The sequence below is a fragment of the Lipophrys pholis genome (assembly GCF_963383615.2).
Source record: "Lipophrys pholis genome assembly, chromosome: 8".
NCBI lineage: Eukaryota > Metazoa > Chordata > Actinopteri > Blenniiformes > Blenniidae > Lipophrys > Lipophrys pholis.
The window spans coordinates 33,018,488-33,043,643 of NC_137630.1; the positions used below are offsets into that span (position 1 = coordinate 33,018,488).

A 25,156-nucleotide genomic window follows, 5' to 3' on the forward strand; every position below is an offset into this window, starting at 1 on the left:
CACTGTGGAAACGGGGCTATTGTGGTTCCCACCGGACTGTTGGTGCCGGGTCGGGTCAGTTCAGGTTTTTGTTCGTCTCCTCTGACAGAAGCCTGCCTATAGCGCCGCCATCTTGGGGAGGTCTCCCGCTGGTGCTAAACGTATAGATCCACAGAACAACCGTAGCTCGCTTGCTAGGCTACATATCAACACAAATAAGAGCTCATTGTAAAGCTGAGGAAAAGCTCTATCCAATGAGAACCTCATGGAGGAATTATTGGGAGGGGGGGAAAGTCTTAAACAATTGGAAGTCATTACTCTTCCCCCCTCCCAATTACATGTATTATTATTAGATTATTATTATTAGATTATTATTACTATTATTAGATTATTATTATTAATAAAAGCTGGGAAAAAACTAAAATTTCATTTAATTTGAAATTAATTCATCCAGTGAGTGTCACTTCCTCAAAAGCACCTGTAAACAAAGGGGGTCCATGGCAACCACCCCCCTAAAGATTTCTTTTTTTTTTTTTTATCAAATTAGGAACTAATTTGTCAATCATATCTTTTTTTCCAACCAACCGACCCCACAGAAAGTGTCTTGAGAAAGCCTGTTCACTATGTACTGAATCATTTAAGTGTGTACTGTGTAAACACAGCAACACATGGCGACCAATGAAGTATCACTTCAAACAGCATAAATACACGACTTACTTGTGAAAAGTGTCGCGTCGGTCCCTTGTTCCCAAAGAACGCCTGTTTGTGCACCCATAAGCTGCACAAAACGAGGCAGTTTGACTTTCGCAAAAACTTGACTTTGTTTGCATGACCGCTCCAAGATGGCGGCTCTGTAGGCATCTAGTGTTTAAATCTACTTAAACATAGACATATACACACTAGACGCCTCACTGCTGGCAGGAACATACGTCAGTGCGTCCGCCATCTTGGGAGGGGCATTTGTCAGGACTTCAGCAACGATACTGCATCACTGTTCTGCTTTCGGTTGTACAAACAGAAACTCAGGACGATGGACAGCGTGGGATTACCTCCCACAGGGGGGACAAACATATTTATTGTTGTTGTTTATGTTGTATATGTCTATGTATGTAAACCCTCCGTTGTTCTCATCCGCCGCTTTGTGCTCGCTGGTTGTTTAGTGAACTGGTTTATTGACATGTGGCGCTTCACTGCCCCCTGGTGTTCAGACAAGGTGCAGACGCTCCTCTCAGTGACTTGAGGGAACAACTTATCTCCTTCACATTATTTTTTCTCTAGAACCACTCCGGGGCTCCTGGTTCGCTGTAGATTTCAGAAAGCTGGTTCAGCGTCTCTTCCGGCTTGTAGGTAGTGATACCTCCAGCGATAACTCCGCCCCCAGCAGATCCCGGTCTGGTCCAGCAACGATGTGGGACCGGCTTAGCACCCGTTTAGCCCCTGGTAGGCCGGGGCTTTGGCAATGGAAAGACAAAGAACTGGTGCCGAGTCTGGCCCTGGCCCTGGACCAGAACCACCCCCCACACACACACACCTAGACCCCCCCCCCCCCCACTACCTACAACACCCTCCCCCTGCACACACCTAGACCCTGTGACACACATACCTAGACCCCCCCCCCCCCCCCACAACCCCCCCCCCCCCCCCCCCCCCCCACTCACACCTAGACTTTGTGACACACACACACACACACACACCTAGACCCCCCCACCAGATCAATAAGTGTCCACAGGTCGACGTTGAGCCAAAATAGATTTTTTATTTCAGAATCTGTAGAAACACAAATTAATTCAAAAGTCGAATAAAAGCTGCTGCATCTGCAGCGCTGCCAACTCCCTCCATTCTCTCTCTCCTTTCTCTCGTACACACACACACACACACACACACACACACACACACACACACACACACACACACACACACACACACACACACACACACACACACACACACACACACACACACACACACACACACACACACACACACACACACACATTCCTAAACATCATTAATCCTTCATATTTTCATATTAAAATTAAAGTTCTGATCACCTGCTGATCCATAAAACTGGTGGTAGTTGGACCGAGCTCCACCCATAATCGCAAGGAGTCCATCAGTGGAAGCAAGGCATGCTGGGAAAACCGACTGGTGAAGCAGAGTTGGCAGCTCCACATTCAACAACAACTTCCTGTTTCAAAAACTTCCACCACTTCTACTGTCCGTTTCTCTTTTGATCGTTTACCTTCACACTTCCTGTGGACCTCCAGAATCCAGGGCCTTGAATCCAAGGACCGATGGACCGTCCCCCTCCAGGAGACTTCCAGGTTGTTAGAAACATAGATATAAACACTAGATGCCGCACGGCGTGTCAGCGGCGGTTGACGTGGCGTGCCCACGGCGCCGCCATCTTGGGGAGGTCTCCCGCTGGTGCTAAACCTATAGCTCCACAAAAACATTCCGTTGTCATATCAACACAAATAACAACTCATTATGAAGCTGAGGAAAGTCTGTATCCCGTGGAAACTTATGGAGGAATTATTGGGAGGGAGGAAAGTCCTAAAAACTCCACGGGATAGAGCTCCTCCTCTCGGCTTTAAAAGGAGCTTTTATTGGTGTTGCTACGTGGACTAGCAAGCAAACTACCATTGTTTTTGTGGAGCTATATGTTTAGCGCCAGCGGAGACCTCCCCAAGATGGCGGCGCTGTAGGCACGCCACAGGCGACTCCGGGAGGCATCCAGCATTTTATATCTATGGTTAGAAAGACGTAAACAAAGTTATCTTTAATGAAGGAGTGAAAGATGGCGGCTGTAAACCATCAGATGAACGCTGGAGCCTCAAGAGTCTCCTCAAGAGCAGCCCGACGGGTGGAGGCCAGCAGGTGGAGGTGATAGGCCAGCCTCCACCTGCTGACAGCACAATGCAGCAGTGGCGCCCCCTACTGCTGATTTGTTGCTTCGCTCGCCACGATTCTGCTTCTTTTCATCATTTGTGTTTAAATTTAGTTCAGAGTGAAAATACTGTGTGTGTGTGAGTGTGTGTGTGTGTGTGAGTGTGTGTGTGTGAGTGTGTGTGTGTGTGTGAGTGTGTGTGAGTGTGAGTGTGAGTGTGAGTGTGAGTGTGTGTGAGTGTGAGTGTGTGTGTGTGTGTGTGTGTGAGTGTGTGTGTGTGTGTGTGTTCCTCCTGAATCCTATGACTGGTGTGTGTGTGACCCTGAGTGAAGTCCTGCTGGTGTGATGGTCACTGCATCCGCCGTGTGTGTGTGTGAGTGTGAGTGTGTGTGTGGTGGTGGTGTGAGTGTGTGTGTGTGAGTGTGAGTGTGTGTGTGTGGTGGTGGTGTGAGTGTGTGTGTGGTGGTGTGTGTGTGTTCCAGGAACACTCCACCCAAAAGGCACATCAATACTAAGAAACAGTGTTTTCAGCTCTGAACTGTTCTGGAGGCTTTAAAAAACTGCAATAATCTACAAAGACGTGTGTGTGTGTGTGTGTGTGTGTGTGTGTGTGTGTGTGTGTGTGTGGGGGGGGGGGGGGGGGGGGGGGGGCTCCGTGGCCTCCATCACACCGTGTCCTCGTCCATCCGGGCTACTTCGTCCAGCGTGACGGCGGCGGCCACGCTCTTGTCCTCCATGTCCTCGCCGGGCTTGGACGGCGCCAGCATGGCGGCGCGCTCCTCCTGCGCCTCCTGCTGCTCCCGCCGCGCCTCCTCCTTCTTCTCCTTGGCCAGCATGTGGTAGTTGAAGCCCATTCCCACGAAGAGGAAGACGCTGGCGATGATGAGGATGATGCCACAGGAGATGTAGGTGTAGTCGTAGTGCTGGTAGTAGTTATAGAAACTTCCTGCAGGGGGGGCAAGAGAGGCGCTCTTAATGACTGTAGATAATCACAATGTAAAGTGTGAGGAAGTGTAAAATCAATATCCTGTGGTTATTGATCAGCTCATTGATCATCAACCTTCCAATCAATACATTCAGGCTTCATCAGTTCTTTAAATTACAAAGAAAAGTCTGTTTATTTATTGATTTGTCCCTTTGAATTAATTATTGCTTCTTGCGACGTCATTCATTGATTAATGAAGTAGAGGACAAACTGAACTTTATTGATCCTCTGGGGGGTTCACCAGAACTCCTGTGTCGTGAAACAGAAGAAGAGTTTCTCCTGACCGACGCTTGTTGGAGTGAATAAAGATCAGAAGTCACTTCCTGTGTAACGTTTCTTTGGTTTCTTTATATTTCAGACGGATTTAGTTTTGATTGATTGATTAGTGGTCCACAGTGAAGTGATTGGCTGATTGGCTGCAGCGTCTGATTGGCTGCAGCGTCTGTGACCCTGAACAGGACCGGCTGGGTGGTGCGAGAAGTGGCGTCCTGCGGTGAACGGCGGTCTCACCTGTGAGCGGCGGGCCCAGCAGAACTGGACCACACTCCACGATGGTGACCAGCCCCACGGCGGAGGAGAAGCGCTGCGCCCCCACCAGGTCCATCAGCGTCTCGAACAGCACGGCGCTCAGCCAGCCGAACGCAAAGCCGAAGAAGCAGGCGTAGATCACGAAGCCCGTGTAGTCCACGGACAGCGGCGCCAGCACGTGGCACACGCCGTTGTAGAGGACGGCGCCGGCGAAGAAGTACTGCACCCGGGGCCGCACCCAGCGGGTGTTGGCGAGGAGGCCCATGGAGGGCCGGGCGAACATGTCGACGAACGCCAGCACCGACAGCAGGAACGCCGCCTTCTCCTTGCTGATGTCTTTGCTCTTGGCGAAGTTGGAGAGGAAGACGAGCGGCGCGAACAGGCCGAAGAACATGACCACGTTCCCCAGCAGGTAGAGCAGGAAGCCGCGGTGCTTGAAGAGCGTCAGGTCGATGAAGGAGTTGAGGGTCTGCACGACCGTCCTCTTGGGCGCCGCCACCTTGACGTGGCCCTCGGCGGCGGCGGCGGCGGCGGCGGTGGCGGGCGGCGGAGGACTGGGCCCGATGGGGCGCATCAGGGATCCGGCCACACAGCAGTTGAGCAGCAGCCCCCCCAGGATGAGGAAGCTGCCCCTCCAGCCGAACTCGTCGTACAGCCACGTGTTGAGGGGCGCCAGCGTGGACAGGAACACCGGGCTGCCCGCCATGGCGATGCCGTTGGCGATGGGCCGCCGCGTGAAGAAGTATTTCCCGATCATGGTGAGGGCGGGGTTCAGGTTGAAGGCCAGACCCAAACCTGGAGACCAGACGTTTAACCTGTCACTACCAAATACACCAAATATTCCCCACGTCGTTGCCATGGTGACAGAAGGAGAAGGACTGACCTCCCACCACCCCGATGAAGAAGTAGAGCTGCTCCACCGTGTTGCAGAAGGAGGCGATGACCAGGCCGGAGCCCGACAGGCAGCCGCCCGCCATCATGATGGGACGACTGCCAAACTTATTGACCAGGATGCTGCTGATCGGCCCTGAGGGGAAACAAAGGACCACCACCAGGGGGCATGACTTTACATCCACCCGGCATTCTGACTGCTCACCAGCAGGAGGCGCCACCACGACAACAACCACAGCATTACACAACAGCAGGTACATGAGTTTAAATGGAGAAAGAAGGAGAAGGAGAGGAGAGAAGGAGGAGAGGGGAGGAGGAGGAGTGACCAGGAAGAGTGACGAGGAGTGACCAGGAAGAGTGACCAGGAGGAGTGACCAGGAGGAGTGACCCGTAGTGACCAGGAGGAGTGACCCGTAGTGACCAGGAAGAGTGACCAGTAGTGACCAGGAGGAGTGACCAGTAGTGACCAGGAGGAGTGACGAGGAGTGACCAGGAAGAGTGACCAGTAGTGACCAGGAGGAGTGACCAGTAGTGACCAGGAGGAGTGACGAGGAGTGACCAGGAAGAGTGACCAGTAGTGACCAGGAGTGACCAGTAGTGACCAGGAGGAGTGACGAGGAGTGACCAGGAAGAGTGACCAGTAGTGACCAGGAGGAGTGACCAGTAGTGACCAGGAGGAGTGACCAGGAGGAGTGACCAGTAGTGACCAGGAAGAGTGACCAGTAGTGACCAGGAGGAGTGACCAGGAAGAGTGACGAGGAGTGACCAGGAGTGACCAGTAGTGACCAGGAAGAGTGACCAGGAGGAGTGACCAGGAAGAGTGACCCGTAGTGACCAGGAAGAGTGACCAGTAGTGACCAGGAGGAGTGACCAGGAAGAGTGACGAGGAGTGACCAGGAGTGACCAGGAAGAGTGACCAGGAGGAGTGACCAGTAGTGACCAGGAGGAGTGACCAGGAGTGACCAGTAGTGACCATTGCCTCCAGCATTCACAGCCTGTTGATTCTGTCTGAAACTAATAAGCGCAGGTCTTTGTTAGCAAACACAAAGCAACGTTACATAAACTCTTCCTCCTCCTCTCATCCCTCCATCATCTGCTCTCATCCCTCCTCCTCCTCCTCTCATCCCTCCTCCTCTCATCCCTCCTCCTCCTCCTCTCATCCCTCCTCCTCTCATCCCTCCATCATCTGTTCTTTCTCTTCAGAGGGAGATGAGCTGATCGTCGCCACGGTGACGTCAGTGGGAGAGAGACAGCCAGAGCAGCAGGACTAATGACCATACAAACAATTCAACTTGGTGGTTTTATTTTGACAGTCACCATGTAAACAATCCAACTTGGTGGTTTTATTTTGACAGTCACCATGTAAACAATCCAACTTGGTGGTTTTATTTTGACAGTCACTGTAATAACAATCCAACTTGGTGGTTTTATTTTGACAGTCACCGTAATAGCAATCCAACTCGGTAGTTTTATTTTGACAGTCACTGTAATAACAATCCAACTTGGTGGTTTTATTTTGACAGTCACTGTAATAACAATCCAACTTGGTGGTTTTATTTTGACAGTCACCATAATAACAATCCAACTTGGTGGTTTTATTTTGACAGTCACCATAATAACAAACCAACTTGGTTTTATTTTGACAGTCACCATAATAACAAACCAACTTGGTGTCTGTCCTCTAGAATGTCCTCCCAGTGTTCATGTTTGGAGCTCATTGCTTTCGGTACTAAAACTAACAACAGCACCCTCTAGTGGCCCAACAGAAGAACTACTGGAACGTTGTGGCGTGAACAGGACCGACTGTTATGTCCGACTGAAGGTCACCGCTGGAAGCCACTCGGCGTTTCCACGGAGCCTCGTAGGTAAACAGGAAGTGGAGCGCAGCGCTGTCAAATTCTCAGCTTAGAATTTACTGAGTGATGAAACAAGTTTAAAGGAAGATTAGATTTACACCAAACTGTTTTCCTGTTTCACTCCCTTTAACCACTGAGACGGCTGTAAGAGTACTGAGTACTGAGTACTGAGTACTGAGACGTCTGTAAGAGTACTGAGTACCGAGTACTGACACGTCTGTAAGATTACTGAGTACTGAGTACTGAGACGGCTGTAAGATTACTGAGTACCGAGTACTGAGACGTCTGTAAGATTACTGAGTACTGAGTACTGAGACGGCTGTAAGATTACTGAGTACTGAGTACTGAGACGTCTGTAAGAGTACTGAGTACCGAGTACTGACACGTCTGTAAGATTACTGAGTACTGAGTACTGAGACGGCTGTAAGATTACCGAGTACTGAGTACTGAGACGTCTGTAAGATTACCGAGTACTGAGTACTGAGACGTCTGTAAGGTTACCGAGTACTGAGTACTGAGACGTCTGTAAGGTTACTGAGTACTGAGACGGCTGTAAGAGTACTGAGTACTGAGTACTGAGACGGCTGTAAGATTACTGAGTACTGAGTACTGCTTCCAGCTTGAGGACTGAATCATTAATCAGAATACTTTTCATTCTTTCCACTGAACTGACGTCTCATAAACGACCAGCGACACGTTGAAGAGGTGAAGCTCGTGGGGGGAACCACAGCTTCTAGAACGCTCATCAGTCCTTTCTCTCTAGAACCTGCTGACATTCAGTTCCTTTCTCTCTAGAACCTGCTGACATTCAGTTTTCTCACTAGAACCTGCTGACATTCAGTTCCTTCTCTCTAGAACCTGCTGACATTCAGTTCCTTTCTCTCTAGAACCTGCTGACATTCGGTTCCTTCTCTCTAGAACCCGCTGACATTCAGTTCCTTTCTCTCTAGAACCCGCTGACATTCAGTTCTTTCTCTCTAGAACCTGCTGACATTCGGTTCCTTCTCTCTAGAACCCGCTGACATTCAGTTCCTTTCTCTCTAGAACCCGCTGACATTCAGTTCTTTCTCTCTATAACCTGCTGACATTCAGTTCCTTTCTCTCTAGAACCTGCTGACATTCAGTTCTTTCTTTCTAGAACCTGCTGACATTCAGTTCTTTCTCTCTAGAACCTGCTGACATTCAGTTCCTTCTCTCTAGAACCTGCTGACATTCAGCTCCTTCTCTCTAGAACCTGCTGACATTCAGTTCCTTCTCTCTAGAACCTGCTGACATTCAGTTCCTTTCTCTCTAGAACCCGCTGACATTCGGTTCCTTCTCTCTAGAACCCGCTGACATTCAGTTCCTTTCTCTCTAGAACCCGCTGACATTCAGTTCTTTCTCTCTAGAACCTGCTGACATTCGGTTCCTTCTCTCTAGAACCTGCTGACATTCAGTTCTTTCTCTCTAGAACCTGCTGACATTCAGTTCCTTCTCTCTAGAACCTGCTGACATTCAGTTATTTCTCTCTAGAACCTGCTGACATTCAGTTCCTTCTCTCTAGAACCTGCTGACATTCAGTTCTTTCTTTCTAGAACCTGCTGACATTCAGTTCCTTCTCTCTAGAACCTGCTGACATTCAGCTCCTTTCTCTCTAGAACCTGCTGACATTCAGTTCTTTCTCTCTAGAACCTGCTGACATTCAGTTCCTTCTCTCTAGAACCTGCTGACATTCAGTTCCTTCTCTCTAGAACCTGCTGACATTCAGTTCTTTCTCTCTAGAACCTGCTGACATTCAGTTCTTTCTCTCTAGAACCTGCTGACATTCAGTTCTTTCTCTCTAGAACCTGCTGACATTCAGTTCCTTCTCTCTAGAACCTGCTGACATTCAGCTCCTTTCTCTCTAGAACCTGCTGACATTCAGTTCCTTCTCTCTAGAACCTGCTGACATTCAGCTCCTTTCTCTCTAGAACCTGCTGACATTCAGTTCCTTCTCTCTAGAACCTGCTGACATTCAGTTCCTTTCTCTCTAGAACCCGCTGACATTCGGTTCCTTCTCTCTAGAACCCGCTGACATTCAGTTCCTTTCTCTCTAGAACCTGCTGACATTCAGTTCTTTCTCTCTAGAACCTGCTGACATTCAGTTCCTTCTCTCTAGAACCTGCTGACATTCAGCTCCTTCTCTCTAGAACCTGCTGACATTCAGTTCCTTCTCTCTAGAACCTGCTGACATTCAGTTCCTTTCTCTCTAGAACCCGCTGACATTCGGTTCCTTCTCTCTAGAACCCGCTGACATTCAGTTCCTTTCTCTCTAGAACCCGCTGACATTCAGTTCTTTCTCTCTAGAACCTGCTGACATTCGGTTCCTTCTCTCTAGAACCTGCTGACATTCGGTTCCTTCTCTCTAGAACCTGCTGACATTCAGTTCTTTCTCTCTAGAACCTGCTGACATTCAGTTCCTTCTCTCTAGAACCTGCTGACATTCAGTTCTTTCTTTCTAGAACCTGCTGACATTCAGTTCTTTCTCTCTAGAACCTGCTGACATTCAGTTCCTTCTCTCTAGAACCTGCTGACATTCAGCTCCTTTCTCTCTAGAACCTGCTGACATTCAGTTCTTTCTCTCTAGAACCTGCTGACATTCAGTTCCTTCTCTCTAGAACCTGCTGACATTCAGTTCCTTCTCTCTAGAACCTGCTGACATTCAGTTCTTTCTCTCTAGAACCTGCTGACATTCAGTTCCTTCTCTCTAGAACCTGCTGACATTCAGTTCCTTCTCTCTAGAACCTGCTGACATTCAGTTCTTTCTCTCTAGAACCTGCTGACATTCAGTTCCTTCTCTCTAGAACCTGCTGACATTCAGTTCCTTCTCTCTAGAACCTGCTGACATTCAGTTCCTTCTCTCTAGAACCTGCTGACATTCAGTTCTTTCTCTCTAGAACCTGCTGACATTCAGTTCCTTCTCTCTAGAACCTGCTGACATTCAGTTCCTTCTCTCTAGAACCTGCTGACATTCAGTTCCTTCTCTCTAGAACCTGCTGACATTCAGTTCTTTCTCTCTAGAACCTGCTGACATTCGGTTCTGGCTCGAATCATTAACTTCTGTTTCAGTGAGAGAAGCAGGAACAGAGATCTGACAGCCTGATGAAGCACTTCCTGTTCTGAACTGCTGACAGTGATGTCCTCCGTCTGCAAACACCCTGTAGCTCCACCCTCCACCACCCTGTAGCTCCACCCTCCACTAGCCTGTAGCCCCACCCTCCACCACCCTGTAGCTCCACCCTCCACCACCCTGTAGCTCCACCCTCCACCACCCTGTAGCTCCAGTCTTGTACAGCCCAGGAGGAAGTGTGGTTATGAGTACGTGCGCTGCCTCATGGCCTCAGAAGGAGAACCAGGTAACTAGGTCATGAAACTTCTGTGGAACTAGTGAATCAGTGACGACACGAGATGGAAACCATGAGACTGCCTAACATCTGGTGACACAACACCAGCGCTGGTGTCTGCAGGCCAGGCAGTGGCAGGTTCCAGAGAGCAGAGGAAACTGAAACACACACAATGTGAAGGACGTCTTAGAACTTAGAACTGGTGTTCTGCCTCCCTGTTCTCCGTCAGCGTCACACGGTCCCTCCTTCCTGTTCTTTATCCTTCACCTCTTTTATTCTCTTGTTTTGTTTTTGTACAGCGACCTCGGCTGTTCTGACTGTTATTGTTGTGGTTCTGGAGGAGGACAGACTCCATTGTGTCTCCAGAGGGAGGAACCGGGGGGCTCGGTCTCCTGGTGGGGGGTCCTGCCAGGAGGAGGACAGACTCCATTGTGTCTCCAGAGGGAGGAACCGGGGGGCTCGGTCTCCTGGTGGGGGGTCCTGCCAGGAGGAGGACAGACTCCATTGTGTCTCCAGAGGGAGGAACCGGGGGGCTCGGTCTCCTGGTGGGGGGTCCTGCCAGGAGGAGGACAGACTCCATTGTGTCTCCAGAGGGAGGAACCGGGGGGCTCGGTCTCCTGGTGGGGGGTCCTGCCAGGAGGACAGACTCCATTGTGTCTCCAGAGGGAGGAACCGGGGGGCTCGGTCTCCTGGTGGGGGGTCCTGCCCCGACATGTGGAGGGAAAACCTGTTGGATCCGTGGTTACACTCAGGAACTGGAGCTGCAGCAGCAGTTTGTTGCTAAAGGTCATCTGAGGACACTCCTGCAGCAGCAGACCTGCAGCGCCAGGCGGGGGGCTGGGGGGCTGGGGGGGGGGGGGGGGGGGGATCACTCACCTCCGGCGTACATCACCGCCAGCATGATGGAGGAGATCCAGGACACCTGACTGGGCGTGGCGTTGAAGATCACCTCGATCTCCTTGAAGAAGACGGTGATGGACTTGGGAAAGGCGTAGGAGAACCCGATGGAGATGAAGGCTCCCGCCACCACCGCCCAGCCCCAGCCCCCCTCGGGGGGGGTGTAGCCCACAGGGCCTCCTACCGGTGGAGGCATCACCACTCAGGGAAACGATGGAGGAGGGCGGAGTCAAGACGATACCTGGAACACAAAACAGAGGGGGGGGGAGGGGGGGGGGGGGGGGCAGTGTGAGGCTGCCATTAGTCAACAGTTACTTGAAGATGAACTCCTGTCACCTGCTGATCAATACCCAGCGCTCAACACAGAGGTTGCAAGCGGAATTCCCTTTTCCACCACCACCAAGCGCTTTCCACTGCTCATCACATGCAGGGCACCGTCTCTCCACTGGGGGCACTTTGGGGTTCACTGTCTTGCTCAAGGACCCTTCAGCATGGGGCCAGGTGGATAGGAATTGAACCAGCAACCTTCCGATTGGAAGCCTATGCTCTACCAAGCGAGCCTCAGCCGCTCCTTATGAAGACATGAATCATCTTTACATCATAAATCCTGCAGGTTTAAACTTGATGATCAGAACTGAAGGACGGGAGTCATGACTGAAGTTGGGTTCATGTTGGTCAGAAGTTCTACTGTGGTTCCTCATCACAGAGGATGAGAACATGAACCATCACGTTCAGCCGCAGCAGAAGCAGGATGTCTGGGACGACTTCATCCTTTCGTAGCTCCATCACCTCCATCACCTCCATCACCTCCAGCAGGTCCAATCTGTACCTGAATCCTCTTCATCCAGATTAAAACAAGGAGCCAGTTTGAAAAACGTGAGGAGGAAGTATTCAACCTCACCAGATTCTGTTTACATGAAAACCAGGGTGAAAACTCCACCAGGGTGAAGACTCCACCAGGGTGAAGACTCCACCACACGCTGTGTGGATTAGTCACCTGGTTATAAAAAGGTTAAACCAAATAAAAACAAAAGATTAATTCCTCTTTATTTCCCACTAATCTTCTGAGTTTAGAGGCGGATTAACCTGAAACTTTCTAACTTCCTGCTGCTCAAACTCTGTCTGGTACCAGTCCCACGGTGAATACTCCTGCTGGTACCATGGTGTGGTGGTGTGGTGGTGTGGAGGTGTGGTGTGGAGGTGTGGAGGTGTGGAGGTGTGGAGGTGTGGAGGTGTGGAGGTGTGGAGGTGTGGTGGTGTGGAGGTGTGGAGGTGTGGAGGTGTGGTGGTGTGGAGGTGTGGAGGTGTGGAGGTGTGGTGGTGTGGAGGTGTGGTGGTGTGGAGGTGTGGAGGTGTGGAGGTGTGGTGTGGAGGTGTGGTGGTGTGGAGGTGTGGAGGTGTGGTGGTGTGGAGGTGTGGAGGTGTGGTGGTGTGGAGGTGTGGTGGTGTGGAGGTGTGGAGGTGTGGAGGTGTGGAGGTGTGGAGGTGTGGAGGAGTGGTGGTGTGGAGGTGTGGAGGTGTGGAGGTGTGGAGGTGTGGAGGTGTGGTGGTGTGGAGGTGTGGAGGTGTGGAGGAGTGGTGGTGTGGAGGTGTGGAGGTGTGGTGGTGTGGAGGTGTGGAGGTGTGGAGGTGTGGAGGTGTGGAGGTGTGGTGGTGTGGAGGTGTGGAGGTGTGGAGGTGTGGAGGTGTGGTGGTGTGGTGGTGTGCGGCGCTGCAGCTCAGGTAATACACAGTCTGGCCTCCAGGTGGCAGAAGTTCAAACATGAGGCACATTTCATCACTGAGGGTTGAGTTACATCCACAGTCCAAAGTCCACTTCCAAAAATAATCTGACCTTCTGAGCTGCTGTACATCACCGTTCTCATGTCCCTGAGCTGTGGAGGACCGTTCTCATGTCCCTGAGCTGTGGAGGACCGTTCTCATGTCCCTGAGCTGAGGAGGACCGTTCTCATGTCCCTGAGCTAAGGACCGTTCTCATGTCCCTGAGGAGGACCGTTCTCATCTCCCTGAGCTGTGGAGGACCATTCTCATGTCCCTGTGGAGGACCGTTCTCATGTCCCTGAGGAGGACCGTTCTCATCTCCCTGAGCTGTGGAGGACCGTTCTCATGTCCCTGAGCTGAGGACCGTTCTCATGTCCCTGAGCTAAGGACCGTTCTCATGACCCTGAGCTGTGGAGGACCGTTCTCATGTCCCTGAGGAGGACCATTCTCATCTCCCTGAGCTGTGGAGGACCGTTCTCATGTCCCTGAGCTGAGGACCGTTCTCATGTCCCTGAGCTAAGGACCGTTCTCATGTCCCTGAGCTGTGGAGGACCGTTCTCATGTCCCTGAGCTAAGGACCGTTCTCATGTCCCTGTGGAGGACCGTTCTCATGTCCCTGAGCTGTGGAGGACCGTTCTCATGTCCCTGAGCTAAGGACCGTTCTCATGTCCCTGTGGAGGACCGTTCTCATGTCCCTGAGCTGTGGAGGACCATTCTCATGTCCCTGTGGAGGACCGTTCTCATGTTCCTGAGCTGAGGAGGACGTTTCATCCTCCAGGGGGCGTGCAGGACGAGGTAGAAGCACTAAAATGACATGATTTGGATTTTGTCTTCCGTCTGAGACACGTTGGTCCTCTGAAGGTCACTTTGGTCCTCTGAAGGACACGTTGGTCCTCTGAAGGTCACTTTGGTCCTCTGAAGGTCACGTTGGTCCTCTGAAGGTCACGTTGGTCCTCTGAAGGACACGTTGGTCCTCTGAAGGTCACTTTGGTCCTCTGAAGGTCACGTTGGTCCTCTGAAGGACACGTTGGTCCTCTGAAGGAGACTTTGGTCCTCTGAAGGTCACGTTGGTCCTCTGAAGGACACGTTGGTCCTCTGAAGGTCACGTTGGTCCTCTGAAGGACACGTTGGTCCTCTGAAGGTCGTCTCACCACAGCAGCTGCCGGCTTCAGGAGCAGGGAACGACATCACTCCTGATGTGATGTTCTCACTAATAAAAGGTTCAAGAAAAGGATCGGTAGTGAAGCCCACCATCTGGGACCCTTCACAATAAAAGCCTCTGCTGCTTCACTGAAGCTCCACGTGCAAACCATGCCACTAGAGGGGGCTGTTTTCCTCCTGGTTCTGATGGAGACGAGAACGTTAGGATGACGAGGAACTCTGGAGCAACGGTTAGGAAACCACTGCTGCAGTTACAGTTACTGAAGCTGCAGTGAGCAAGTTACTTGTAACTTTTGAGTTACTCAACGGTGGATCTTCCTCTCCAGTTCTCTTTCTCACACACACACACACACACACACACACACACACACACACACACACACACACACACACACACACACACACACACACACACACACACCTCCATGTTAGGTAACTTAGAGGTCGGCTGTATGTGAATAACCTGAAGTGAGGTTAAAGGTCAATCCTGTTTCTGCTGACTCGGCGGCGCCGTGCTCGTTCCTGCGCCAGCTCATGTTATTGATCATGTGTGTAACGAGGTCCAACCACGGTCAACAATCAGGCAGGAGCAGGCCAGGCGCCACAGCCAGGCGCCACAGCCAGGCGCCACAGCCAGGCGCCACAGCCAGGCGCCACAGCCAGGCGCCACAGCCAGGCGCCACAGCCAGGCGCCACAGCCTGACACCACAGCCTGTCGCCACAGCCTGTCGCCACAGCCAGGCGCCACAGCCAGGCGCCACAGCCAGGTGCCACAGCCTGACGCCACAGCCAGGCGCCACAGCCAGGCGCCACAGCCAGGCGCCACAGCCAGGCGCCACAGCCTGACGCCACAGCCTGACGCCACAGCCAGGCGCCACAGCCAGGCGCCACAGCCTGACGCCACAGCCAGGCGCCACAGCCAGGCACCACAGCCTGACGCCACAGCCTGACGCCACAGCCTGGCGCCACAGCCAGGCGCCACAGCCTGACGCCACAGCCAGACGCCACAGCCTGACGCCACAGCCTGACCCCACAGCCAGGCGCCACAGCCAGGCGCCACAGCCTGACGCCACAGCCTGACGCCACAGCCAGGCGCCACAGCCAGGCGCCACAGCCTGACGCCACAGCCAGGCGCCACAGCCTGACGCCACAGCCAGGCGCCACAGCCAGGCGCCACAGCCAGGCGCCACAGCCTGACGCCACAGCCTGACGCCACAGCCAGGCGCCACAGCCAGGCACCACAGCCTGACGCCACAGCCAGGCGCCACAGCCAGGCGCCACAGCCAGGCGCCACAGCCTGACGCCACAGCCTGACGCCACAGCCAGGCGCCACAGCCAGGCGCCACAGCCTGACGCCACAGCCAGGCGCCACAGCCAGGCACCACAGCCTGACGCCACAGCCTGACGCCACAGCCTGGCGCCACAGCCAGGCGCCACAGCCTGACTCCACAGCCAGGCGCCACAGCCTGACGCCACAGCCTGACGCCACAGCCAGGCGCCACAGCCTGACGCCACAGCCTGACCAACGGTCCAGCCGATGGCGTGAGGAGGAGAGCATGGCGCCAGCGTGGCGCCCCACACCACCATCTTTCAGCCCGCCGCCGTGACCCAGCTGAGCCCCGCAATAGTCACAGAGCGACGGGTCGTCAGAGGCAACCGAGAGCTCAGGCTACACACACACACACACACACACACACACACACACACACACACACACACACACACACACACACACACACACACACACACACACACACACACACACACACACACACACACACACACACACACACACACACACACACACACACACACACACACACACACACACACACACACACACACACACACACACACACACACACACACACACACACACACACAGCGTTAAGAAGAAGTGAACCTTATGGTGTAACTGCTCCAAGCGGTGGCAGGGTGGGGTAGTGGTTCGCACGGTTGCCTCACAAAAAGAAGGTCAAGAGCTTTTTCTGTTCCTCCCACAGTCCAAAAACACTGCATCTCCTTGTCATAGAGTAGCTTAGCATAGCGCCACATGACGTAGTGTAGCATACCATAGCGTAACGTAGCATACCATAGCGTAACGTAGCATACCATAGCGTAACGTAGCATACCATAGCGTAACGTAGCATACCATAGCGTAACGTGTTCATGTTTTGTAGCCCAACGTTATTAAACCTGAACTCTGCTGGTGTGACCAGACCTGGTACAGGACCCGGTCTAGACCAGACCCTTGTTAGGAGGTAGTTTTTATAAACTTGTGCAGCATCAAGTGTGGACAGAATGTCCAGCGTGTGGACAGAATGTCCAGCGTGTGGACAGAATGTCCAGTGTGACATGTGGACAGAATGTCCAGCGTGACATGTGGACAGAATGTCCAGCGTGACATGTGGACAGAATGTCCAGCGTGACATGTGGACAGAATGTCCAGCGTGACATGTGGACAGAATGTCCAGCGTGACATGTGGACAGAATGTCCAGTGTGACATGTGGACAGAATGTGTTCAGAACGCTGGAGAGAAGAAAGATGGTAGGGTGTTGTGGGCGGGGCCTGAGAGACAGGCTGGGTAATACCAGATGGAGAACTTGTCGGGGGGGGGTACTGTAGTACATCTAAGTATAGCAGTGTGTAAAGGACACGGTGAAGTGCTGGGGGTCTTTCGAGGAAATTAAAAATGTGACACGACAGCGAGTCAGTAAAGCAGAGGATTGATGTCACTTGGACCAAGAGTACTCTTGTACTGTATTTATAGTGTTGTACAATTTACTTACTTTTAGGACTTCATGACAGTTCCTTGGTATCCTGCAGTACTTTTGTCTCTTCAGATGAAGGATTATTATCATGCAGACAGATTCAGTATTGCTGTGAAACGTTGGCTGAACTTTTTAATAAATTACGAGACGATACGAGTTTATATTCCAGATTACAGAAGTACTGAACAGTAGAATAGGATTAGGTCAGGTAGAAGGAAGGGTTCAGTATTACTACGTTATCATTAAATGAAAATAAAAATAAGAATTGAAAGAGAGTATGAGACTAAATTCCAGAGGGTAATACTAGATGATTAATTCAGTTGGAAGCCACATAGAGAATATATACCAAATGTATTATCTAATAGTATTAGTATTATTTATACAACAAGCCACTTTCTGATTCACGTTTTCACGTTCTCACGTTTTCACGTTCTCATTTAAAGACACAAGAATTCAGACTCAAAGTTTTTGTTCTTTGGAAGAAGAATTTGGTTGAACGGTGAGCTTTTCCTCTGGGTCGGGTACAGGACAAATACTGCAGTACTTCAGTCAGTATGGCAGCTTCCACAGTGTCAACAGACGTAGAGCAGAGTTATGTGTAACAGTAACAGACCAAGTAACGGACCAAGTAACAGACCAGGTAACAGACCAAGTAACAGACCAAGTAACGGACCAAGTAACGGACCAAGTAACGGACCAAGTAACGGACCAAGTAACAGACCAGGTAACAGACCAAGTAACGGACCAAGTAACGGACCAAGTAACGGACCAAGTAACGGACCAGGTAACAGACCAGGTAACAGACCAAGTAACAGACCAAGTAACAGACCAAGTAACAGACCAAGTAACGGACCAAGTAACAGACCAGGTAACAGACCAAGTAACGGACCAAGTAACGGACCAGGTAACAGACCAAGTAACGGACCAAGTAACGGACCAAGTAACAGACCAGGTAACAGACCAGGTAACAGACCAGGTAACAGACCAGGTAACAGACCAGGTAACAGACCAGGTAACAGACCAAGTAACGGACCAAGTAACGGACCAAGTAACAGACCAGGTAACAGACCAGGTAACAGACCAGGTAACAGACCAAGTAACGGACCAAGTAACGGACCAAGTAACAGACCAGGTAACAGACCAAGTAACAGACCAGGTAACAGACCAGGTAACAGACCAAGTAACAGACCAAGTAACAGACCAGGTAACAGACCAGCTGCTGTAGAAGGAGCCAAACTGGGAGAATCTTCAGAATAGAAGCTGCCAACAGATCCAGACCACAAACTGTTTGTGTGTCGCTCTGCAGTAGAAATTTATCAATGAGGCCTTTCATTCTGCAGCCAACAAACGCTCCTTTATCCAGGGAACCACCGGATTGGCCGGAGCGGCCAGAGCAACCGGAGCGACCTGATGTCCAGCTGTTAAACGATCACATCCACACTGCTGCTGGAGCGAAGCCGCTTCAGTCCGACCAGAACGCTGCTGCTTCAGCTTTACATCCACAACTCCTTAAGGGTCCGCCAGGGTCCGCCAGGGTCCACAAGGGTCCGCCAGGGTCCACAGCGCCTCTGTGTACGCAGACTGCTCCTGCTCCAGAGCTACTGGGTTCTTGTGTGAGGAGATCCTCCGTCTCCCGTCTGAACAGTCACAATTTAAAAGCAAATAAAGATCCAGAGGCTCAGAACTCCTCGAGTGAAACAAAGTGCTTGAGGAAAGGTGGAGAACGCCGGGCAGCAGAGGTGGAGATCGTTATGCTACATTATGGAACGTTATGGAACGTTATGTTACGTTATGGAACGTTATGGAACGTTATGGAACGTTATGTTACGTTATGGAACGTTATGGAACATTATGGAACGTTATGTTACGTTATGTTACGTTATGGAACGTTATGGAACGTTATGGAACGTTATGTTACGTTATGTTACGTTATGGAACGTTATGGAACATTATGGAACGTTATGGAACGTTATGGAACATTATGGAACGTTATGGAACGTTATGTTACGTTATGTTACGTTATGTTACGTTATGGAACGTTATGGAACGTTATGGAACGTTATGTTACGTTATGTTACGTTATGGAACATTATGGAACGTTATGGAACGTTATGTTACGTTATGTTATGCTACGTTATGGAACGTTATGGAACATTATGGAACATTATGTTACGTTGTGTTACGTTGCGTTGTGTTACGTTATGGAACGTTATGTTACGTTATGTTACGTTATGGAACGTTATGTTACGTTGTGTTACGTTGCGTTGTGTTACGTTGCGTTACGTTACGCTACATTATGGAACGTTATGTTACGTTATGCTACGTTATGGAACGTTATGTTACGTTATGTTACGTTGCGTTACGTTATGCTACATTATGGAACGTTATGCTACGTTATGGAACGTTATGTTACATTGTGGAACGTTATGGAACGTTATGCTACATTATGGAACGTTATGGAACATTATGCTACGTTATGGAACGTTATGGAACGTTATGTTACGTAATGTTACGTTGCGTTACGTTATGCTACGTTATGGAACGTTATGTTACGTTATGTTACGTTATGGAACGCTATGCTACGTTATGGAACATTATGGATCATTACGTTACTTTATGTTACGTTAAGGAACGTTATGTTACGTTGCATTACGTTATGGAACGTTATGCTACATTATGGAACGTTATGGAACATTATGCTACGTTATGGAACGTTATGTTATGTAATGTTACGTTGCGTTACGTTATGCTACATTATGGAACATTATGGATCATTCCGTTACTTTATGCCACGTTATGGAACGTTATGCTATGTTATGGAACATTATGGATCATTACGTAACTTCATGCTACGTTATGGAACGTTATGTTACGCTGCGTTACGTTATGCTACGTTATGGAACATTATGGAACGTTATGCTATGTTATGGAACATTATGGATCATTACGTTACTTTATGTTACGTTATGGAAAGTTATGTTACGTTGCGTTGCGTTACGTTATGCTACGTTATGGAACGTTATGGACCATTACGTTACTTTAAGTTACGTTATGTTACGTTGCATTACGTTATGCTACGTTATGGAACATTATGGAACGTTATGGAACATTATGGATCATTACGTTACTTTATGTTACGTTATGGAACATTATGTTACGTTATGGAACGTTATGTTACGTTGCGTTACGCTACGTTATGGAACGTTATGGACCATTACGTTACTTTATGTTACGTTATGGAACGTTATGTTACGTTGTGTTACGTTATGCTACGTTATGGAACGTTATGCTACGTTATGGATCATTCCGTTATGTTACGTTATAGAATGTTACGTTACGTTATGCTACATTATCGATCGTTACGTTATGTAACGTTATGTCACGTTACATTACGGAACGTTATGCTACGTTATGGATCGTTACGTTATGGATCGTTAAGGAAGTGAGCCCAGAGTGGAGCATGGTCACAATCGCCCCGCAGACACTCGCGTACATTGGTAGCATGAACAGGCCTTCACAACACACAGCATCTGTCCAGCCGCCACTTACAGTAGAGTCCCAGGTAGAGTGACAGTAGAGTCCCAGGTAGAGTGACAGTAGAGTCCCAGGTAGGGTGACAGTAGTGTCCCAGGTAGAGTGACAGTAGAGTCCCAGGTAGAGTGACAGTAGAGTCCCAGGTAGGGTGACAGTAGAGTCCCAGGTAGAGTGACAGTAGAGTCCCAGGTAGGGTGACAGTAGAGTCCCAGGTAGAGTGACAGTAGAGTCCCAGGTAGGGTGACAGTAGAGTCCCAGGTAGAGTGACAGTAGAGTCCCAGGTAGGGTGACAGTAGAGTCCCAGGTAGGGTGACAGTAGAGTGACAGTAGAGTCCCAGGTAGGGTGACAGTAGTGTCCCAGGTAGGGTGACAGTAGTGTCCCAGGTAGAGTGACAGTAGAGTCCCAGGTAGAGTGACAGTAGAGTCCCAGGTAGGGTGACAGTAGAGTGACAGTAGAGTCCCAGGTAGGGTGACAGTAGTGTCCCAGGTAGGGTGACAGTAGTGTCCCAGGTAGAGTGACAGTAGAGTCCCAGGTAGAGTGACAGTAGAGTCCCAGGTAGGGTGACAGTAGAGTGACAGTAGAGTCCCAGGTAGGGTGACAGTAGTGTCCCAGGTAGGGTGACAGTAGTGTCCCAGGTAGAGTGACAGTAGAGTCCCAGGTAGGGTGACAGTAGAGTCCCAGGTAGAGTGACAGTAGAGTCCCAGGTAGGGTGACAGTAGAGTCCCAGGTAGGGTGACAGTAGAGTGACAGTAGAGTCCCAGGTAGGGTGACAGTAGAGTCCCAGGTAGAGTTGGATTGTTATTACGGTGACTGTCAAAATAAAAGTCCCAGGAGAATAAGGACTGGGAGTCATGAGACCACGGAGGAAACTTTGTTGTGATTGGCTCTACTGAGCATGTGCAGAACTACTGGTTACTATGGTGACCAGCACCAGGACAGAGTACCAGAGTCAGAAACTACACGGTTTTCAAAGTAAACAACCTGACAGGACTTTTGAGAAACAGGAAGTGACAGAGTAACTGTTCCACTGCAGCTCGTCCCGGTCCTGCAGAAGCTTGTCTTTACTGAGTCAAAGTCCTGAGGACGGAGGACAGAGGACGGAGGACAGAGGACGGAGGACTGGACTGGAGTACAGAGGACAGAGGACGGAGGACGGAGGACTGGAGGACGGAGGACGGAGGACTGAGGACTGGACTGGAGTACAGAGGACGGAGGACAGAGGACGGAGGACTGGACTGGAGTACAGAGGACGGAGGACGGAGGACAGAGGACGGAGGACTGGACTGGAGTACAGAGGACGGAGGACGGAGGACTGGACTGGACTGGAGTACAGAGGACAGAGGACGGAGGACTGGACTGGACTGGAGTACAGTCACAAAGTACAGCATGAGCGGCAGTTTGCTCCACAGCTGCTTGCAGTCAGCCAGTCGTCTCACACTCAGATGCTCGGCTGCAACGTCTCACTTTTACCACCTGATCATGTGACCGACTTGTGCAAGAGTGACAACATGAGAAGAGTAGTATTGAGGTGGAGCAAAGCTCCGATCAGTTGCACTGCAGCTCCAACAGCCTCCATCACCACAACAGGTTTCCCCCATCTCTCCGTCAACAACCACCACCTTCATCAACAACCACCACCTTCATCAACAACCACCACCTCCGTCTCCCTGTCAACAACCACCACCTCCGTCAACAACCACCACCTCCGTCAACAACCACCACCTTCATCAACAACCACCACCTTCATCAACAACCACCACCTCCGTCTCCCTGTCAACAACCACCACCTCCGTCAACAACCACCACCTCTGTCTCCCTATAAACCACCACCACCTTCATCAACAAGCACCACCCTCTGGCTCAGGCTCCACCGCCCAACCTACAACTGTTTGTGTTTTCCATTGTGAACTCATAAAGGGAAGCAGTTCTCAGGTGACCTTGGTGTCTGTCAAGGTCACTAGTCCAGGACTTTCCTGGCACCGTGCCATCAGGCCCAATCCAGACGAGAGGACAGCCTGGAGGACAGCCTGGAGGACAGCCTGGAGGACAGCAGTGTTTCAGTAGGAACCAACCGCGGGCTTCCAGACGAGGAGCACCGGGTGCTGCAGGTACGATTCCCGCTCAGAACTCCGGAGATGTGGCTGCATGAAAAACACTGGCAGGTAAATCATCAGCTCAACTGATAAAGACCATTACAACACATCTGCTCACAATTCCAAGCTGGTGTTGAGGAATACAGGTGACCTCAATGACAGCTCACGAGCACTGCAATGGAGAACCTCCACCCCCCTGGAGAACCAACTCCTGAGTGCCGACGCGGCAGAGAACCAGATTAAACATCCAGTCTTCAGGCAGCTTTCTTCTTTCTACAAACAAGTGAATGAGAATCAGCTTCTCCCACGATCAGCAGAGGAACAGTGAGGAAGAGCCTCAGAACATCAAGTGCTTCCAACAAGTCACTCCCCAAACCTCCACCATTACACCACCCGTCAGTCCATCGATCTGAGCTGAGTCATTCCTTCCTTCATCTGAGGTGGAGTCAGACGTTCCTGGTCATCAACCCAACACCAACTAAAGACTAGAGAGGTGGAGGTTGAAGTGAAGAACAGACAGACACAATGAAGGAGTGGTGAAGGAGCTGAATGGGTGGAGCAGGAGACCTCCTGCGGTGGAGGAGTTACAGGTTTAGGATAAAACCCTGGAGCTTGTTACGCAACACCTCCACAATGTGAAGACTGAAGGACTAAAGACTGACTCAGCGTCCACTGGGACATGCTGCTGACAACCGGGGGACACGTCCACAGGCAGGGTCAAAGTTCAGAGGAAACCATCGCACTGGTCTCTCTGGAGGTCACCTTGCTGACCACAGAGGGAAATGACGGAGCACTTTCTCCACCACGTTGAGAGAATGTCCTCAGTAACACACCTAATAATAGCAGCCCGGCTGTTTGGGGACAAAGAGCTGCTGCAGGGGAGCGTGCTCACACCGCCTGTCACGCTATCCTCCCATGGAGGCGGAGCACTGGGCCGACCAGCGCATCAGGGCCGCGCACAAACACACTGCAGGAGGCAGTGGAGAGGTGGAGAGGCAGCCCAGGCTCCAGACCTGCTTCTTTAAGCCTGGGGTTCTGGCTCAGTGCCAGCTACTGAGTCGCCTGCAGGTCCTGCCTACTGTAGGTCCTGCTGCAGGTCCTGCTGCAGGTCCTACAGCAGGACCTACAGTAGGTCCTGCTGCAGGTCCTGCTGCAGGTCCTACAGCAGGACCTACAATAGGTCCTGCTGTAGGTCCTGCAGTAGGTCCTGCTGCAGGTCCTACTGTAGGTCCTACTGTAGGTCCTGCTGCAGGTCCTACTGTAGGTCCTGCAGTAGGTCCTGCTGTAGGACCTGCTGCAGGTCCTGCAGTAGGTCCTGCAGTAGGTCCTGCTGTAGGTCCTGCTGCAGGTCCTGCTGTAGGTCCTGCAGTAGGTCCTGCTGTAGGTCCTACTGTAGGTCCTACTGTAGGTCCTGCTGCAGGTCCTGCTGCAGGTCCTACTGTAGGTCCTGCTGCAGGTCCTACTGTAGGTCCTGCTGCAGGTCCTGCTGTAGGACCTGCAGCAGGACCTACTGCAGGTCCTACTGTAGGTCCTGCTGCAGGTCCTGCTGTAGGACCTGCTGAGACAGCGTCCTGACTCTCTGGACCCCATCAGACTCGGTGTGAACATGTTTAAAGTGATGAGGTCACAGGGGGCCAGTCGTGATGAAGCCAGTCTGTTTCCTGCGTTTGGAGTTCAGATTGTGTCACTTCCTCTAAACGTCTCTCACACTGAGTCTCCACCTTGTTGGACGGATCCTCCGTCCATCCTGTTCACACTAGACTCTGTTAGCAGGTCTGATGGGGTCCAGGTTCCTGCGTTCTGCTGCTGATCCAATCACAGCTCATGTGGCCATGGAGAGAACTACTAATTATAAGATGAATGAGGCTTCGTCTTCAACATTTGTGCATCCCAGTGACTTCCTGCTCCTTTCACTTGTTTCCTTCAGTTTGTGACGGAGCTGCTGAGCTCTCACTCCTCCGTCACGTCTCACTGAAGTGAGAAGGTAGAAATGAAAGGCTGGCAGTGGACTTCCTCCAGGGGTCGTGACCCCGGACAGCTCACTGCTCCTCCACCTCCTCCACCAGCTCACACCAAACAACAGCAAAGACAAAAGCACCACAATGGGATGCAAAATGACCAAGATGGCAGCGGCTCCACCAAGACTAAGAACTTTTCCAGGAAGCAAAATTAGCATGAAAAGATGTGAAACAAGCAGGGACACCAAATGGAGCTGTGACATGTAAACAGTGAAGCTGGAGAGCAGAAAGAAACAAAGAGCCAGTCAGACCAGAACGGGATGCAAAATGACAGCAGAGCACACTGAAAGAGACCAAGGTCCCGTTTACACCACCACGAATACCAGCGTATCCGCTAATCCCTCCTGCAGAGCCTGATGGAGGCGGAGCCTGTTACTGCTCATCTCCCCCTCCCTCCAGTTGTAAACAAACATGGCCGACCCGTACGA

At 51.1% G+C, this 25,156-nt stretch overlaps 1 protein-coding gene across 1 annotated transcript in view; it reads right to left on the reverse strand.

The window, feature by feature from the left end:
• Positions 1 to 2,978: 2,978 nt before the first annotated feature.
• The window catches only part of LOC308113742 (monocarboxylate transporter 1-like), a 23,791-nt gene continuing 1,613 nt past the window's right edge, over positions 2,979 to 25,156 (reverse strand). The window contains exons 2-5 of the mRNA XM_080470194.1: positions 11,368 to 11,629; positions 5,266 to 5,409; positions 4,365 to 5,177; positions 2,979 to 3,815 (exon numbers count right to left, since the gene is read on the reverse strand). Coding sequence (XP_080326320.1) covers positions 3,535 to 3,815; positions 4,365 to 5,177; positions 5,266 to 5,409; positions 11,368 to 11,584 — 1,455 coding nt within the window. The 5' untranslated portion in view covers positions 11,585 to 11,629 and the 3' untranslated portion in view covers positions 2,979 to 3,534. The remainder of the gene's footprint in view (positions 3,816 to 4,364; positions 5,178 to 5,265; positions 5,410 to 11,367; positions 11,630 to 25,156) is intronic.